The sequence below is a fragment of the Oncorhynchus mykiss genome, chromosome 26, assembly GCF_013265735.2.
Source record: "Oncorhynchus mykiss isolate Arlee chromosome 26, USDA_OmykA_1.1, whole genome shotgun sequence".
Taxonomy (NCBI): Eukaryota; Metazoa; Chordata; class Actinopteri; order Salmoniformes; family Salmonidae; genus Oncorhynchus; species Oncorhynchus mykiss.
This window is the reverse complement of record NC_048590.1, coordinates 42590968-42609043: the sequence shown is the minus strand read 5'-3', so window position 1 is coordinate 42609043 and position 18076 is coordinate 42590968. Positions and strand designations below refer to the sequence as shown.

Below are 18076 nucleotides of genomic sequence, written 5' to 3'. Positions count from 1 at the left end.
GGGGGGGCATTATCCTTGCATCGACAAGGTCAGTGACCAGGGTTGCTTGGTTACTGTTTAGTTAGCCTTGCTGGGACCTTGCCATTGCAGTTTGTAGACATGGGAGGAAAACAGTCTGTGTTTGGTCAAACATCTGGCATATGTGGAACTGTCTTGATATCTCTGTTAAACAAGAGACTTAAATTGATTTTTATTTCTTTATGGCAAGTATGTTTTACAGTTAAAGGTAAATGACCTCCAGGTCATCTACTATACCTTAGCAGAGGAGAAAGAAGTAGGCTGGCCTTTTAAGTGAGTGAGTTAAACTGTTTTGTGAACACAAAGACATTATTTGCCAACACTTTAAAAATCGAATGGGATGAGGATACTCAAATAACAAATAATTTTGTTGGTTGGTTGTGAAGATACCCTAAAAACACACTACTTCGATACAGCTACGACCAGAAGTTACTTTTTTTGTAGCGGGTTAGGAGATTTTACGCAGCAGGTAAGGAGAATCAACATAGCAGGTTAGGATTTTTTTTTTAAATTTTTTTTACCTTTATTTAACCAGGAAGGGCTCATTGAGATTAAAATATATTTTTCAAGAGCGCCCTGGCCAAAATAGGCAGCACCAATTCATTACAAAAGAATTACAGACAGAAAACATGAAAAACTACAAGTAATCTAGTAAAAAGGATACTTAGATTAAGGTTAGGAAAAGGGTTAGGGTTTGGGTTAGCGAAAATGCTCTCAGATCATAACCTGCAATGAAAAGTAATTTCTGGTCATAGTTGTTTCAAAGTGGTGTGTTTTAAGGGAGTCCCATTGGTTGTGGTTGGAATAAAGTCAATTATTTACACATATAATATCCCTTCTCTGTGAGGAAAAAAATAAACAGTTCAGTTTCATGGGAGAGAACTTGATTCTCTCTGAAGGTTTGGACCACATAATATACCTCTCTGCACAGGGACTCACGCCTCGATCACACGGACCGTGCTCTTCATTCCGGGACTCCAGAAGTACATTCATTCCAATGGAACGCTGCTTTGCAGAGGCAGTTGCAATGCGTTCTATGTGGTGCTAAACATAGGATTTAAAAAATGTATGCGTCAAACTGTATTCGTAGACGAATTGACAGAAATGGTAGCAGTAGGTGAATGTTGAACTTTTGTTGCACCCATATCCAGATGATGCTGCGTTCTATTGTGCGCAGAGCACTATCGGTCTGATCAAGGCGTCACTGTCTAGTCGGAACTAAAAGTGTCTGATCAAACGAAGGGAGAACTATTTTCGATAGAACCGGAAACATGGTGTATGTCAAGAAAAAATATGGCGGCGCCCGTATGTAGAAATACCTTAACGTTATAGCTGACATTAATCAAGCTACATGTTGGACAATATTAATTAACGCTAAAGGTAACAGTGTCACACGAATAAATCTTAATTCTAGAGGGGCCCTCGTGTAATTTGTTGAGCTTGTCTTGACGAATAAACTAGCCATACTGGAGTCGAGCATTGCTAGCTAATTTTGACACACTGGTGGCATTAGTAGATGCCCGCCCGACCAATGACAGAAGATGTGGAACAATGTCAAGGCAAAAGTAATGGGTCTGAAAATACTCCATGGCTTTTGCAATTATTACACCCAGAGGCATGCATCTGTTGGCGTGTGGGTCAAAAGAACGCCGGAGAAACATAGGCGTTGTGGACAAGTCCCTGGCAAGACTCGCCTATTTGCCACTAGGAACTACTTATCAACAGAACCACCTTGGAGGGTCCTTTTCTTTGGGACAGATGATTTTGCTGTAGAATCCCTCAAGCTGCTCTCTGCGTCAAGGTATGACACCCACAACAGTTTACATGCCAGTGAGCAAAGAGGAGAGAGTCTTTGCAGTGAGTAACTTTAACCTGGTCCAATATCTGTTTGTGCTGTCTCATAAGAGTTGGAGCAACAGTGCGAACAGATCTGGGACCAGGCTAGAGTAACTTCTCGTCGCCTAATGTCAGTTGTTTGCTGTCATTATTTGTCACAGGGACTCCAATGACCGAATTGTGGAATCACTTGAGGTTGTCACACTATCCAATGACGTCCCTGTGAAGAAGTTTGCTGATCAAAACAAACTACCCGTTCATGTCTGGCCTCTCGGGGATCTTCAAGGGCGGTTCGATGTCGGGGTGGTGGTGTCGTTTGGCTGCTTGCTTCGGGAAGGACTTATCAACCAGTTTCCATGGTGAGTAACTTCTCTGAAAGTGATTCATGCAATACAAGTGTAACGTTATAGCTTCCGTCCCTGTGTGCCCCTAGCTGGGTGCAAACCAGGGACCTGCACACAACACTCTGACTCGCCACCAAAATAAGCATTGTCATTACCACTGACCCAGAATGTACTTGTAGATCTCAGGGCGGGCGACATCACTTGCTCCATGGTAGCTACTATGTTCCATATCAGCTACACAAGCAGCAGACGCTCCAAGAAGTGTCAATCTTATGAACACCTCCAAAGAGTCAAACCCTGACTGTGTCCAATCTGTTTGATTGTGATAGTTGCAGCATATGTGTCTTTTGCCTCTATTCCAGTGGGATCCTGAATGTCCACCCCAGCCTTCTCCCCAGATGGCGCGGCCCCGCCCCAGTGTTCCACACCATCCTACACGGAGACACTATCACCGGGGTCAGCGTCATGCAGATACGACCAAAGAGGTAGGCTAACATGACCCAGAGCTACTTTCTGGCCCTTTCCCTCCTTTCCTCTCTTCCTTTCCTCATGGTGCTGAGGGAGGAAGGGTAAGTCATGAAAGGGACCAGTCATCTGCCAGTAACATGGACCTACTATTGACAAGCAAAAGTGAGGGATGACATTAGCAGATGGTTGTTTGTTCAAATGCATATTTAGGGATGGTTTCCCAACCTAATCCTGGACTGAAAAGCCTTTTTAATGGTGATTTTCCCCATTGAGCATGTGTTATAGCCCTGTACAGGACAGCTTTATCTGGGTCCAGGAAACTGCACCATAATGTCTCCAGAGGCCATCAGATTTCAATAGGCCTATATATAATAGTGTACTCTACTACCGTATTCACTGTCAAAGCACATACTACTATTCCTCAAGTCAAAGATCATGAAACCTTTGCACCTCAGTGTATCTCTGATCTGTGTTACAGTAAACCTCATTGTCTGTTACAGTAAACTGCAGTGTGTGTCTGTGTTACTGTAAACCTCGGTGTGTCTCTGGTCTCTGTTACAGGTTTGATGTGGGTCCCATTCTTCATCAGGAGATCTACCAGGTCCCAGACAACTTCACAGCTGACCAGCTAGGAGCTACTCTGGCCACCAAGGGAGCCCAGCTGGTGAGTGCACTTCACACTGTGTAGTTATAGCACCCTATTCCCATCGAGTGTACTATGTGGCTCGAGTCTTATGTGACTCTGTTGGTCAAATGTAGTGCACTACATGGGGAATAGGGTGTGATTTGAGCTCACTCATTTGGGGGCGTAGATCCACAGAGCGTAATCCGTTTGAAGAGGCTTGTCAGAAACCAGTCATGGTTAATGTAAGCCCTCTTATATGGGACCTTTCTTATTTTGCTTGAACAGTTGATTGACACATTAAGGACCCTTCCAGAGAGAATCACAAACCGAAGGGAGCAAGCTCAAGACGGTGCCACTTTAGGTAAGAACATTTATTTACTCAACCAGACATTTGATGCTAGTAGTAATTACAATTTGAATGATAAACAATCAGCAAGAATTGCAACTTACTGCGAAAGCTGCATGTACTTTCTAAGCACCCATTCATGCCTCAGCTTAGAGTTGACTCTTCTCAACAGCCCCTAAAATCAGCACATCGATGAGCTGGATCGTATGGGAGGAGCAGACCTGTGTCCAGATCGACTGCCTGTTTCGTGCCATCGCATCCCGGGTAATAAGACAGACCAGTCATGTTCAGTTGGCACGAAACTAGAAGTCAGAAAACTTCAAACTAAAGTGAGCAGTCTTATTGGGCGATTTCAGGCTGTCCCTCACCTGTTTCAAGATGATTTTCTAATTCTGTGCATACTGAACATGACCTTGATTTACTATGACCGGCCTCTCAACACACATTGTCCAAGAGTGTTAAAATAACGCCCTCCTCTTCTCTCTCATTAGATCCCATTGAGAACAATTTGGATGGGCAAGACCATAAAGCTGCTGGACTTTGCTGGCAAGTGCAACATTTCACTATCAGGTAATTTCCTCTTTTAATCAGGACTCTTCATTGTTTCCACCACTGCTTGGTGGTAGATGGTGGTTGACTCAGTCAGCTAGTTCAATCAGTATGCGGTAAGTAGCTGTGTGGACCGGCAGCAGTAGTGCTGGAGTCCACAATCTGTCTGGTAACATCCGTTTTGAATATTTTAGGTTGAGAAAGGTTGTGATTGTTTTAATGACAGGTCGAGGGAGGATACCTGTGCCAGGATCTATGAGTTATCAGAAAGAATCCAACACCTTGGCTGTCTGTTGTAAGGTGCGTGAGCCAGGCTTTTCATCCTTGACACTTTCCACGGTTTACTATTATGTCAAAACACCTCAAATTTTGTCTTATTGAAATATGTCTAATATTAATGACAAATAATTCACTTCCTGATGTATCATGGCATAATATAAATAATTAACTTGATGGATCCCATAAAGAAATGATGACAAGCACTTTTTGTGTGTTCGGTGGTCAAGGATGGCTGGGTGGGATTCAAGGCGGTGATGCTGAAGAAGAGACTGTCGGCAGCGGACTTCTACAACGGATATCTCCATCAGAGCTTCCAGAACAGATCTGGCCCTCCCAAGCAGGAGTGCCTGTTCCACAGTAACAGAACTAAATTACATTCAGCTGGAGAGGAGAACTCATTGACACAGCTACACGCTGTGCATTAAAACACAAAACAACAACCTACTTTAATGTTATTTGATTAGATACATTTCCTGTAAAAAATAAAGGATCTATACTATGTCTGTTTTAAGACAACATATTTAAGAGTACACACAAGAGTAGTGTTCAGCAGGGAACACCGTGGCAAAACGTTTTGAAACTAAAAATGAGCATTTCTTATTGTTCAAGTCCAGGTAGTAACGACCCTCTGTTTCAAAAACGTTTTCTCTTATTTTACACCTACTGGAAACTATTTCCTGATAGCCTATGGAACACATGAATGTAATAATAGTGATATCATGGAGAGACTGTTGTGTGTGAGTAGTTTGTTGTCGAATGCAAAACCCTCAAACCCGTTAGACTACCAAAATAACAGTTGTATTTGCATAAATAAACATTTACAATGTTCTGTTGCCTTTGTCATTTGCTCTATGACATTATCCATTACCATATTATGCATTGGACTTGGTAATATTTATCACAGTTGTAGAGATGGTGGGGTCTGTTTTAGAGATGTACTCTTCCCAGGGGACTAAATGGTGCCGTTCCAGGCCGACTACATTGCAGTCGCGCTGCACAAATTAACCAATGATCGAATGCCACGTCATCAGGGCTCAGATATTAGATTGCAATGCCACATTGATACGGCTACTGACATGTTTGAGTTTAAACCTTTATAATAGTAACAGTTTGGCCTTCATCCAGGTTTTATGAGATTTGGTGTGAATCTGCTTCCTCCACCCGCTGGGACGCAGCAGCTGTGTTCGTCACAGCATGCTGGTCTCGGGGACGTTGTCTGTTAACTGTGAGGCTTTACAACTGTGTTCGTCACAGCATGCTGGTCTCGGGGGCATTGTCTGTTAACTGGGAGGCTTTACAAGAGGCACGTACCACTATGGAAGAGAGAAAGAAAGTTCAGAATTGTAGCATTTCACTAAGTTTTAAACAAAACATTGAAGGAAATGTATTTATTCACTTGATAAAGTGGGTGTGAATTAGACCAGTGTTTAATTTTTTCTTTTAGCCCTGTTGATTCAACTAATCAAGTGCTTGGTAGGCTAATTAGTTCATTAGTGATAAGGATGTATCAGTGAAGTGGTAGAACACAAATGTCTGGTGCTTAAGAGAGGGTTGGGAAACACTGACTGCATGTTTCCTTTTAGTCATAAAGCTAGCTGCCGTTAGCTAGTGTGAATGTGTTTAGGGTGTCATCATACCTCCTCTGTCATCCCTGCTGTCTTCCTACCCTCTGTGTTAAAGGGAGGCTTCAGGTAACCTTTGAAGTGCTGCTTCACCAAGTCATGGAAAGTAGATAAGCAATCCTAAAAAGAGCATCAGGAAAGCTGAATATTAGCTTATTAGAATATTAGCATTTTAGATGAGGCACAGCTGCATCAACTATGGTGGATGTGTTACCAGGCCAGTGATTTACTACATTCACCATAAAACCAATTGTAATGTGGCAGTGACTTTATTTGAAACATTTCTTCAACAATGTGCATTATAAAGAGGAAACTATTTATGCTCTGTTCAGTCTACTAAACTGTAGTTAAATAATGGCCTCCTTATAGACATACCCGTTCTTCCTGTGAACAGATGTAGGTGAACCAGCGGAGCCCGGCGGCCACGTGAGTGATCTCATCCCGGTAGATAACCTCCAGCACCTCCACAGAGCTGCAGTCCCCCTGGGCAGCGAAGCGGGAGAGGGTCTGGGGGTGCACATCTAGGCCCCTTGCAGGAGGAGAGAGAGGGAGTTAGGTAGATGTACTTTCCCCGAGCCCAGTCGATTTAGAAAATACAAGAATTTCATCCATTTTTTGTTTTAGCCACCCTGTGGGTATTTGTGGCCAAGGAGGAGTGACATTTCTCACACCTATCCAAACCTTTCAGATAATGTGAACCCCATGGGTGTATTAGAAGATGTGTCAAGGTAATAGGGACCATAATGCTTCCACTGCACTGGTAACATAATAATTCTGTTGGTGCTGTAATTCAGGTGGATGCTGTACCTGGCTTCATGTACCATATGCACAATGGCTAGCCTCGCCAGAAGGTCGTGGGACGTATCCGTTGCTGACTGCCACAGTCCTGTGGAGACGAGCGGAGGAAGCTCAACTTACACTGGCTGCACTGAAAATGTCATGTACTTTTTCATAAAGCCAACTGTGATGATATTAATAGTTAGGCCAGGATTCAATCCAATCTGCATTATAGCACGCGTGATACTTAAAAGTTCATTTCCGATTGAGCCGCAGTGTTTACCGTGAATTAGATCTCCACGAACACGGGGAACATTGCCTTTCCAAAGACGCATTGTCTACAAAAGAGATCGGATTGAAGCCGGGCCTTAGTCTGGAGAAGCCAGCGAACCACCCACCATTATGAACAGGTAACGCACCAAAGAAGCTGTCGAGTTCTGTGATCCTCGTCTCTAGTAAGTGATAATGCTGTTGGGAACTGTAGAAATTCATTGTATTCCCAGGGTAACAGTCCATCCAATACTCACAACTGATACAGTACTACCACTTTTTATCCTCCTGGAGGAACACTGTCTTGCAGTATTATAGAAATATAAACATAGTAAATATACTTGGACTACCAATATCTGATGTACAGACGTTTGAACAACAGACATACATAACAATAATGTGCATCATTCTTAAAGGAATATTCCACTTTCCCCCCAGCTTGTTTGAAAAAAATAAGCTGAAAGTGAACTATACTTAAAACAACACGTAACAGACCACATTAATATATGTTCGGACACTGACCTTGGCCTCGTCTCCGGCCACTTTGACAAAGTCGCTGAAGAACTGGCGGGGCAGGGGCTCTCCAGTGTCCAGTCTGACCGATGAGAAGCGAGCGATGACGTCCCAGGACAGGTCTATAGCCCACTGCTCTATGTTAGCCAGGGAGTGGAGGAGGGCTATCCTGCTAGCCTGGTCAGACACATAGTAAACACACACGCTCATATCAATCATCATTCATGAAGCATGGAATGTTGCAGTTCTATAGCCTTTGTCCGTACTGTATGTACTAATGGCATGACAACGAATGCTAATACCATGAAAATGAATGCTAATACCATGACAATGAATGCTAATACCATGACAACGAATGCTAATACCATGACAACGAATGCTAATGCCACACACATTACACATGAACACACACCATTTATGCTGCTTCTTGTATTTATTTTATTATTTATACTGCTGACAGTCACTTTTACCCCTGCTCATACATCTAGCTCAACTACTCCAGTATCCCTGCACATTGAAATGATGGTGCTGGTACTGATCCTGTATAGAGTTTACAATCTAGTTTTTTCCTACTGTTTTTCCTTCGTATTATTTCTCTTACCTTTCTATTGAATACTGCATTGTTGGGAAAGAGCTTGCAAGTAAGCATGTCACTGCACTGTTTCACACCTGTTGTATCCTGTGCAAGTGACAAATAAACTTTGACTTCCGAAGAGATTATTTTATTGCGACAGTGGGTAGTTAGCATGCCCATTTTGTTAATCTAGGGGTTGTGTAGTTCAATACTGGCATGGCATATGTTCCCTCCTTTTTCTCAACAGTACCATTACCTGTGTCTATTGTCATTGTCGTGTTTGGTCTTCTATTTGTTAGGCTACATGATTGATTGTGATTGATTTCAGTATCTACTGGCACCCAGCCCACATGGGCTTACAAGACACTACTAAACACAGTACCATTTTCCTTGTACTCAACACAAAATAAGATTGTACAAATTATATGCATATACTGTACAATAATCATGGCAAGTACAGCTACCATCTAGCCCCACTACACAAACAGTACATTACAAACAGTACAGCTACCATCTAGCCCCACTACACAAACAGTACAGCTACCATCTAGCCCCACTACAAACAGTACAGCTACCATCTAGCCCCACTACACAAACAGTACAGCTACCATCTAGCCCCACTACACAAACAGTACAGCTACCATCTAGCCCCACTACACAAACAGTACAGCTACCATCTAGCCCCACTACACAAACAGTACAGCTACCATCTAGCCCCACTACACAAACAGTACAGCTACATCTAGCCCTACTACAAACAGTACAGCTACCATCTAGCCCCACTACACTAACAGTACAGCTACCATCTAGCCCCACTACACAAACAGTACAGCTACCATCTAGCCCCACTACACAAACAGTACAGCTACCATCTAGCCCCACTACAAACAGTACAGCTACCATCTAGCCCCACTACACAAACAGTACAGCTACCATCTAGCCCCACTACACAAACAGTACAGCTACCATCTAGCCCCACTACACAAACAGTACAGCTACCATCTAGCCCCACTACACAAACAGGAAAAAACATCTTTCTGGTAAAAAGAGGGGCGGGGGCGTATGCCTTATGACTAACGTGACATGGTGCGATGAAAGAAACATACAGGAACTCAAATCCTTTTGTTCACCTGATTTAGAATTCCTCACAATCAAATGTAGACCGCATTATCTACCAAGAGAATTCTCTTCGATTATAATCACAGCCGTATATATCCCCCCCCAAGCAGACACATCGATGGCTCTGAACGAACTTTATTTAACTCTCTGCAAACTGGAAACAATTTATCCGGAGGCTGCATTCATTGTAGCTGGGGATTTTAACAAGGCTAATCTGAAAACAAGACTCCCCAAATTTTATCAGCATATCGATTGCGCAACCAGGGGAGGAAAGACCTTGGACCATTGTTACTCTAACTTCCGCGACGCATATAAGGCCCTGCCCCGCCCCCCTTTCGGAAAAGCTGACCACGACTCCATTTTGTTGATCCCTGCCTACAGACAGAAACTAAAACAAGAGGCTCCCACGCTGAGGTCTGTCCAACGCTGGTCCGACCAAGCTGACTCCACACTCCAAGACTGCTTCCATCACGTGGACTGGGAGATGTTTCGTATTGCGTCAGATAACAACATTGACGAATACGCTGATTCGGTGTGCGAGTTCATTAGAACGTGCGTTGAAGATGTCGTTCCCATAGCAACGATTAAAACATTCCCTAACCAGAAACCGTGGATTGATGGCAGCATTCGTGTGAAACTGAAAGCGGGAACCACTGCTTTTAATCAGGGCAAGGTGTCTGGTAACATGACCGAATACAAACAGTGCAGCTATTCCCTCCGCAAGGCTATCAAACAAGCTAAGCGCCAGTACAGAGACAAAGTAGAATCTCAATTCAACGGCTCAGACACAAGAGGCATGTGGCAGGGTCTACAGTCAATCACGGACTACAGGAAGAAACCCAGCCCAGTCACGGACCAGGATGTCTTGCTCCCAGGCAGACTAAATAACTTTTTTGCCCGCTTTGAGGACAATACAGTGCCACTGACACGGCCTGCAACGAAAACATGCGGTCTCTCCTTCACTGCAGCCGAGGTGAGTAAGACATTTAAACGTGTTAACCCTCGCAAGGCTGCAGGCCCAGATGGCATCCCCAGCCGCGCCCTCAGAGCATGCGCAGACCAGCTGGCCGGTGTGTTTACGGACATATTCAATCAATCCCTATACCAGTCTGCTGTTCCCACATGCTTCAAGAGGGCCACCATTGTTCCTGTTCCCAAGAAAGCTAAGGTAACTGAGCTAAATGACTACCGCCCCGTAGCACTCACATCCGTCATCATGAAGTGCTTTGAGAGACTAGTCAAGGACCATATCACCTCCACCCTACCTGACACCCTAGACCCACTCCAATTTGCTTACCGCCCAAATAGGTCCACAGACGATGCAATCTCAACCACACTGCACACTGCCCTAACCCATCTGGACAAGAGGAATACCTATGTGAGAATGCTGTTCATCGACTACAGCTCGGCATTCAACACCATAGTACCCTCCAAGCTCGTCATCAAGCTCGAGACCCTGGGTCTCGACCCCGCCCTGTGCAACTGGGTACTGGACTTCCTGACGGGCCGCCCCCAGGTGGTGAGGGTAGGCAACAACATCTCCTCCCCGCTGATCCTCAACACTGGGGCCCCACAAGGTTGCGTTCTGAGCCCTCTCCTGTACTCCCTGTTCACCCACGACTGCGTGGCCACGCACGCCTCCAACTCAATCATCAAGTTTGCGGACGACACAACAGTGGTAGGCTTGATTACCAACAACGATGAGACGGCCTACAGGGAGGAGGTGAGGGCCCTCGGAGTGTGGTGTCAGGAAAACAACCTCACACTCAACGTCAACAAAACTAAGGAGATGATTGTGGACTTCAGGAAACAGCAGAGGGAACACCCCCCTATCCACATCGATGGAACAGTAGTGGAGAGGGTAGCAAGTTTTAAGTTCCTCGGCATACACATCACAGACAAACTGAATTGGTCCACTCACACGGACAGCGTCGTGAAGAAGGCGCAGCAGCGCCTCTTCAACCTCAGGAGGCTGAAGAAATTTGGCTTGTCACCAAAAGCACTCACAAACTTCTACAGATGCACAATCGAGAGCATCCTGGCGGGCTGTATCACCGCCTGGTATGGCAACTGCACCGCCCTCAACCGTAAGGCTCTCCAGAAGGTAGTGAGGTCTGCACAACGCATCACCGGGGGCAAACTACCTGCCCTCCAGGACACCTACACCACCCGATGTCACAGGAAGGCCATAAAGATCATCAAGGACATCAACCACCCGAGCCACTGCCTGTTCACCCCGCTATCATCCAGAAGGCGAGGTCAGTACAGGTGCATCAAAGCTGGGACCGAGAGACTGAAAAACAGCTTCTATCTCAAGGCCATCAGACTGTTAAACAGCCACCACTAACACTGAGTGGCTGCTGCCAACACACTGACACTGACTCAACTCCAGCCACTTTAATAATGGGAATTGATGGGAAATGATGTAAATATATAACTAGCCACTTTAAACAATGCTACCTTATATGTTACTTACCCTACATTATTCATCTCATATGCATACGTATATACTGTACTCTATATCATCGACGGTATCCTTATGTAATACATGTATCACTAGCCACTTTATACTATACTATGCCACTTTGTTTACATACTCATCTCATTTGTACATACTGTACCCGATACCATCTACTGTATCTTGCCTATGCTGCTCTGTACCATCACTCATTCATATATCCTTATGTACATATTCTTTATCCCCTTACACTGTGTACAAGACAGTAGTTTTGGAATTGTTAGTTAGATTACTTGTTATTACTGCATTGTCGGAACTAGAAGCACAAGCATTTCGCTACACTCGCATTAACATCTGCTAACCATGTGTATGTGACAAATAAAATTTGATTTGATTTGATTTAGTACAGCTACCATCTAGCCCCACTACACAAACAGTACAGCTACCATCTAGCCCCACTACAAACAGTACAGCTACCATCTAGCCCCACTACACAAACAGTACAGCTACCATCTAGCCCCACTACAAACAGTACAGCTACCATCTAGCCCCACTACACAAACAGTACAGCTACCATCTAGCCCCACTACACAAACAGTACAGCTACCATCTAGCCCCACTACAAACAGTACAGCTACCATCTAGCCCCACTACACAAACAGTACAGCTACCATCTAGCCCCACTACACAAACAGTACAGCTACCATCTAGCCCCACTACACAAACAGTACATTACAAACAGTACAGCTACCATCTAGCCCCACTACACAAACAGTACAGCTACCATCTAGCCCCACTACACAAACAGTACATTACAAACAGTACAGCTACCATCTAGCCCCACTACACAAACAGTACAGCTACCATCTAGCCCCACTACACAAACAGTACATTACAAACAGTACAGCTATCATCTAGCCCCACTACACAAACAGTACAGCTACCATCTAGCCCCACTACACAAACAGTACAGCTACCATCTAGCCCCACTACACAAACAGTACAGCTACCATCTAGCCCCACTACACAAACAGTACAGCTACCATCTAGCCCCACTACACAAACAGTACAGCTACCATCTAGCCCCACTACACAAACAGTACAGCTACCATCTAGCCCCACTACACAAACAGTACAGCTACCATCTAGCCCCACTACAAACAGTACAGCTACCATCTAGCCCCACTACAAACAGTACAGCTACCATCTAGCCCCACTACACAAACAGTACAGCTACCATCTAGCCCCACTACACAAACAGTACAGCTACCATCTAGCCCCACTACACAAACAGTACAGCTACCATCTAGCCCCACTACACAAACAGTACAGCTACCATCTAGCCCCACTACACAAACAGTACAGCTACCATCTAGCCCCACTACACAAACAGTACAGCTACCATCTAGCCCCACTACAAACAGTACAGCTACCATCTAGCCCCACTACACAAACAGTACATTACAAACAGTACAGCTATCATCTAGCCCCACTACACAAACAGTACAGCTACCATCTAGCCCCACTACACAAACAGTACAGCTACCATCTAGCCCCACTACACAAACAGTACATTACAAACAGTACAGCTACCATCTAGCCCCACTACACAAACAGTACAGCTACCATCTAGCCCCACTACACAAACCGTACACTACACAAATAGTACATTTCTCCTTCTCCAGGCAGTGTAAAGAAACTGAACAATCTCAAACCCCCTGCCTAAAACAGACTTCAAGTCCCTGCTTGTCCCGTAACCACAATACTTCAGGGTTTAGCACCAAACATTTTCACAGAAGATAACGTCTCAGATCGTTATACAAAGGGCTATAAAACACTAAATGGATTTTGTTTTTGATTTCCCAACACAGTAGGCAAATGATCTCCTCTTCAGGCACTGTGTTAAATCGACCCTTCTCTAAGCCAGAGGGAGAGGGCCGGATGGGAGTTGAGCACAAACTGACCTTTGGCTTTTTGTTAGGTTCAAGAGGACATATGGTTCAGGGATATAGTTCTCTTTGATGACAGTATGTTCTAAGTTTTTAGGTCTAAACCATATATCAGCTGCCCATTTTCCCTTGTGGATCAGAAAAAGCTTGTCCTAGATTTGGTTAACACCACATGGTAATTTGTTCCTGAATATATACTGCAAATCAGTTTCACAAAAAATAGGTAATTATCTAGGTCCCAGTCAAACCCTTTTTTTGTGATTCTGCGTTCTGGCATATTCATCAGTCTGTTCCATAGACGTACCATGTCACCTTTTTAACTACCTTCACAACCCATATCTCCACAGATGGCCAGGTTTCGAGTCAGTTTATGCACACCAAGAAAGCAGCGGATTGCTCTGTTTGGAACATTGTTACAATTAGTATGTACTTTGGATCCCCATAGTCCATCACTGGACACACACAGGATTGAAACAGTTGAGAATAAGCACAGTAACCAAGGTCCTTTTCATTTGGTCTAAATCATTAACATATAGAGTAAATAAAGTGGGTGAGAGTACGTCTCCCTGCTATACACAGTAAGGGGTTGGAAACCAGGTCATTAACCTGAACACAGGCAACTGGAGCCAGATAAAGAGGTTTGATAACATCAGAGAATCTTCCATCAATTCCCATTTTAATGAGTGGTTAAATCCATATGAATTCAATGACTTTTTGACAGCTTCCCTTTTGATTTAAACAGAACGTTCCAGACATGTTTGCTCATGGAAGAAGTGGTCAGAAAGTGACGTTTTGGACCTGAATGCAAAACATTCAGGAGATAAGATGTGCTCAAAGTTGACCCATTTAGCATTACCCCACCATACCATGAGACATCCATGTCATCATCATTGGAAAAGATCATCGGTTGAGTTTGATATAATTCAAAAGCTTACAACAAATAGGGTTCTCAAACTAAATGTAAAAAATATATATAAAAACAATTACCTTTAATGTCAATTCTGTAAAAAGGCGTAAACTCCGATTTTTTTTCATATTCGCATATGTTGTAGCTTATACCCTACTTTCCATCATCTGGGGTTTTTGTGTTGTGTCCGTGGTTGAGACACAACGTGCTCCTGAATAAAGGGTGTTGTCAAAAAGTGATCGAATTCAAATGGATTTACCCCAGTCTAAAAGCAATTAGGTCTCTATTTACCTAATCAAAAGCCTTCATAAAACCAATAAAACAGGCAAAAGTTGGTTTTCTCTGTTCAATTCTAGCCTGGACCACTGTAGAGACAGTATAGATGTGGTCTATACATGTTCTGGCTTTCCTAAAGCCATTCTGTTCTTCAGCAAGCTGACCAGACAGTTCTAGATAGTGAGAAGAGAGCCTGTTATTTAGGATGCAGGACTACAATTTACATACAGTGCTAATGAGAATAATCCCTCTATAGTTCAATGGGATTTTAGGCTCAGTTTTTTGGGATTTCAGAGATTCTGAACGTGTTAGTTCATACTGCCAACCTGTCTGGTCTGAGTGATTAGAGAGTGTTCTTAACACTGACCTGTGTGCCACCTTTGCCACGCTTGATTTTGCCCGGCTGCAGTACGGTCAGGTTCTCCTTCCTGCTTGGCTGGACAGGTGGTGTAGCCTGACCCACCTCTGTTATCTCCCCACTGTTCCACCTCTCCTGGACCTCCAGTGTCATGGCTACCTACAGGGATTGGATCAAAGTCAGTGAGCCAGTGAGATATGCAGTGTTGAACAAATCATCAACGTTACACTATAGTCAAATACAAGCATTGCAGGTGCAGCGAAATAACATCTGCAAATCTGTGTATGCCACCAAAAACTATTTTTGTATGTTTTGCCATGGAAAGTCCAGGGAGTCTCTGCCTGTTTCAGACATTTTCTTTCCTTCATTTGGTGCCTAATGAACACAAACCAACACTCCATTCCCTCCCAGTTTAACACTTCATGAGGTGGTTAGTGTGAATGGGGCTTGCCTTCTCTTTGGGGTCTGGTGTGCAGAGGATCTTTGTAGCCCAGAAGCACAGTGTGTCCTCAGAGGGTGATGGCTCGACATCATCTACTGACAACTTGCCTGAGACAAAAATAGATATCTTATTAATGTACTTAACATCATTCAAAGCTTTGCCAGAACAAAATATCTTAGCTACTAGCCTGCTCTCAGATATGTGTGTTCTTGCCTGCTCATCATCAAGCCAACAAGTTTGGCATGACAATTCCATAAGGAGATGGCAAGAGTGCAGAAACAGACTGTCACCCAGGCTACACTACTTTCCTTTATGTAATTGTAAAAAAACTGTGATTGGTGTACATTGTTCATTAGGTATACTATCGCCTTACCATTAGATGTGTCTGTCTCTGGGATGGGACTTAGACACAGCTCATTCTGTGTGTTGATATAAATCATGTCTTGGACAACTCTGACCTCATACACCTGGTTCTGTAGACAGAAAAACAAACTTTCATTTTAGTCTCATGGTATTATTGATGAATAAGCTGTTGTTATTCAATGACCAGATTCTAATAACACATACAGTACATTCCCTAGTGAATGTCTTCACACCTCTTGCAAAGCTGTCACATATGTAAATATAAAAAGGGATTCAATTAGATTGTTTCATCCGCTTGTGATCTACACATTCTCAAAGTGAAAGAAAAATTCAAGACGTCTCGATTGTCTCAGGGGTGTCAGTACTTTCTCTAAGCAACTCCAAATGCCTGTCTCTTGTCCCCAAGCACACACATTAATGCCACATTGACTTCTGTATGAAGCCGATGGTGGTAATACATATCAACCTTCCCTTTATCACACTGTTTCAGGAAACCTATATTTAGAATACTACGAATAAATAGGCTCTGTTGGAGACCATCTCTCTCTACCTGTAGTCCCATGGAAGAGGCACCTGTCTCCAGGCAGAAGTCAAAGTGATGCCAGGGACAGACCAGAACCCTCTTTCCATCTCCCAGGTCCTCAATGTCACCGAGGTCAAGAGGGCCTCCTGCGCCAAGACAGTGGTTGTAATGATGAAAGACATCATCGTATGGTGACCATGATCATTTTGTTCTTATAGCATACTCTCATCCTTCTGCTTTATCCTATAGCCACTTTGGCACGTAGTTGTTTATGAATGAATCATCAGAACAGCAAGCTACCATAGCATAGTGCTGAGTGATTAATACTGCTGTGTGCTGATGCCATCAATTAGGCTAACTTATACCTTCATGGGGACAGGATGAATCCATAGCCCAGAATCTGTCATCTTCTGTGTGAACCAGGACAATGTGTTCACCATCCTCAGAGTACAGCCTTGGGGAAACGTAGAAAAGTCATGCAGTTAGGCCATCTTTTTAGAATAGGCAAGGGCAGCTAATGTGTATATGCTAGCTGCTGCTATTCTAGCTAATTGGACTGCTTACTTTGTGCATGGTGAGTCAAAATCACACTTCTTTCCTACACATTGCCAGTTTCCGTCTTTGACAATTTCTCTTAATGCAGCGACTAAATCTTCCCCGAAGTGATCCATTTAAAACATACGATGCAGAAAATAGTAGTAAGAGTAATGTTGTGCATAACTAGCTTGCTACTGCTGCCGTCCATGCCGATGTGTGGCAGAATTGTTTTCTTCTGAACTACAAAATCAAATTGTTTCAACCGGATGTTGGTACTCCACGAATTCTGCCCGACATAAAACCACTAAGGTAAAACAAGAACCTAAACTTAACAGAGACAAACCTTTGACATGCTATGAAAAATGATAACACTTGAGACAAAGAATGAATGCATAGAAATGTATTTATTGATTAGACAAGATTTAGAATTACAATTAACAGTCATTTTCTCATTTTGATATGGTTGATTACATAAAAAATGTTTTTTAAACGAAATTACAATGAGAGCAATTAACCTCAAGGCCAGCAGATGACGATGCAGCCAGCTATGTACACTCATGTCCCCCATGGACAGGTTAGTACATAAAACATTCTCCATTCACGCTGCAAGTGTGTCAATTTCCTCCTTTACTTTATTTAATGGTGAGAAGGTTTGATTTAAAAAATAATAATAATAACAAAAAATAAAAAATATATATAAGCTTCCTATTGGTTGATTCTGCTTACACCCCTTTTTCAGCCAGCGGTAAACAACAGACTGCTGCAGCCTAAATGGCTAAAGGCTATATGCACATCTGGGACTAGCGTTCCTAGGTATTATGCTGTGTTCATGTCATGTCGGAAACTCGGGACCTGTGACTTAAAATGAACTAAAGTTATTTGCGTAAAGCTTCCTATTGGTTGATTCTGGTCCAAACCCAAGA

The 18076-nt window shown here is 43.5% G+C and overlaps 2 protein-coding genes across 3 annotated transcripts; one reads left to right on the top strand and one right to left on the bottom strand.

Moving 5' to 3' along the window:
- The first annotated feature begins 177 nt into the window (after positions 1 to 177).
- Positions 178 to 5293, top strand: LOC118944394 (methionyl-tRNA formyltransferase, mitochondrial-like). Its single transcript, XM_036963166.1, has 9 exons — positions 178 to 1819; positions 2016 to 2213; positions 2561 to 2683; positions 3228 to 3330; positions 3577 to 3652; positions 3810 to 3901; positions 4129 to 4207; positions 4413 to 4486; positions 4693 to 5293. Exons 1-9 carry the CDS (start codon positions 1560 to 1562, stop codon positions 4888 to 4890), a joined length of 1203 nt encoding a protein of 400 aa, XP_036819061.1. The 5' UTR covers positions 178 to 1559; the 3' UTR covers positions 4891 to 5293.
- Positions 3645 to 17421, bottom strand: LOC118936412. 2 transcript variants are annotated; one of them, XM_036963164.1, is made up of 12 exons: positions 17181 to 17421; positions 16982 to 17070; positions 16644 to 16762; positions 16104 to 16203; positions 15740 to 15837; positions 15298 to 15447; positions 7657 to 7824; positions 7263 to 7332; positions 6895 to 6973; positions 6463 to 6616; positions 6103 to 6207; positions 3645 to 5778 (listed from the first exon to the last, which is right to left on the bottom strand). In XM_036963164.1, the coding sequence occupies exons 1-12, from the start codon at positions 17285 to 17287 to the stop codon at positions 5746 to 5748; spliced, it is 1272 nt and encodes a 423-aa protein (XP_036819059.1). In that variant the 5' UTR covers positions 17288 to 17421; the 3' UTR covers positions 3645 to 5745. The 2 variants fall into 2 exon arrangements, with proteins under 2 accessions (XP_036819059.1, XP_036819060.1); XM_036963165.1 differs by having other exon boundaries at positions 7284 to 7332.
- Between the last annotated feature and the right edge of the window lie 655 nt (positions 17422 to 18076).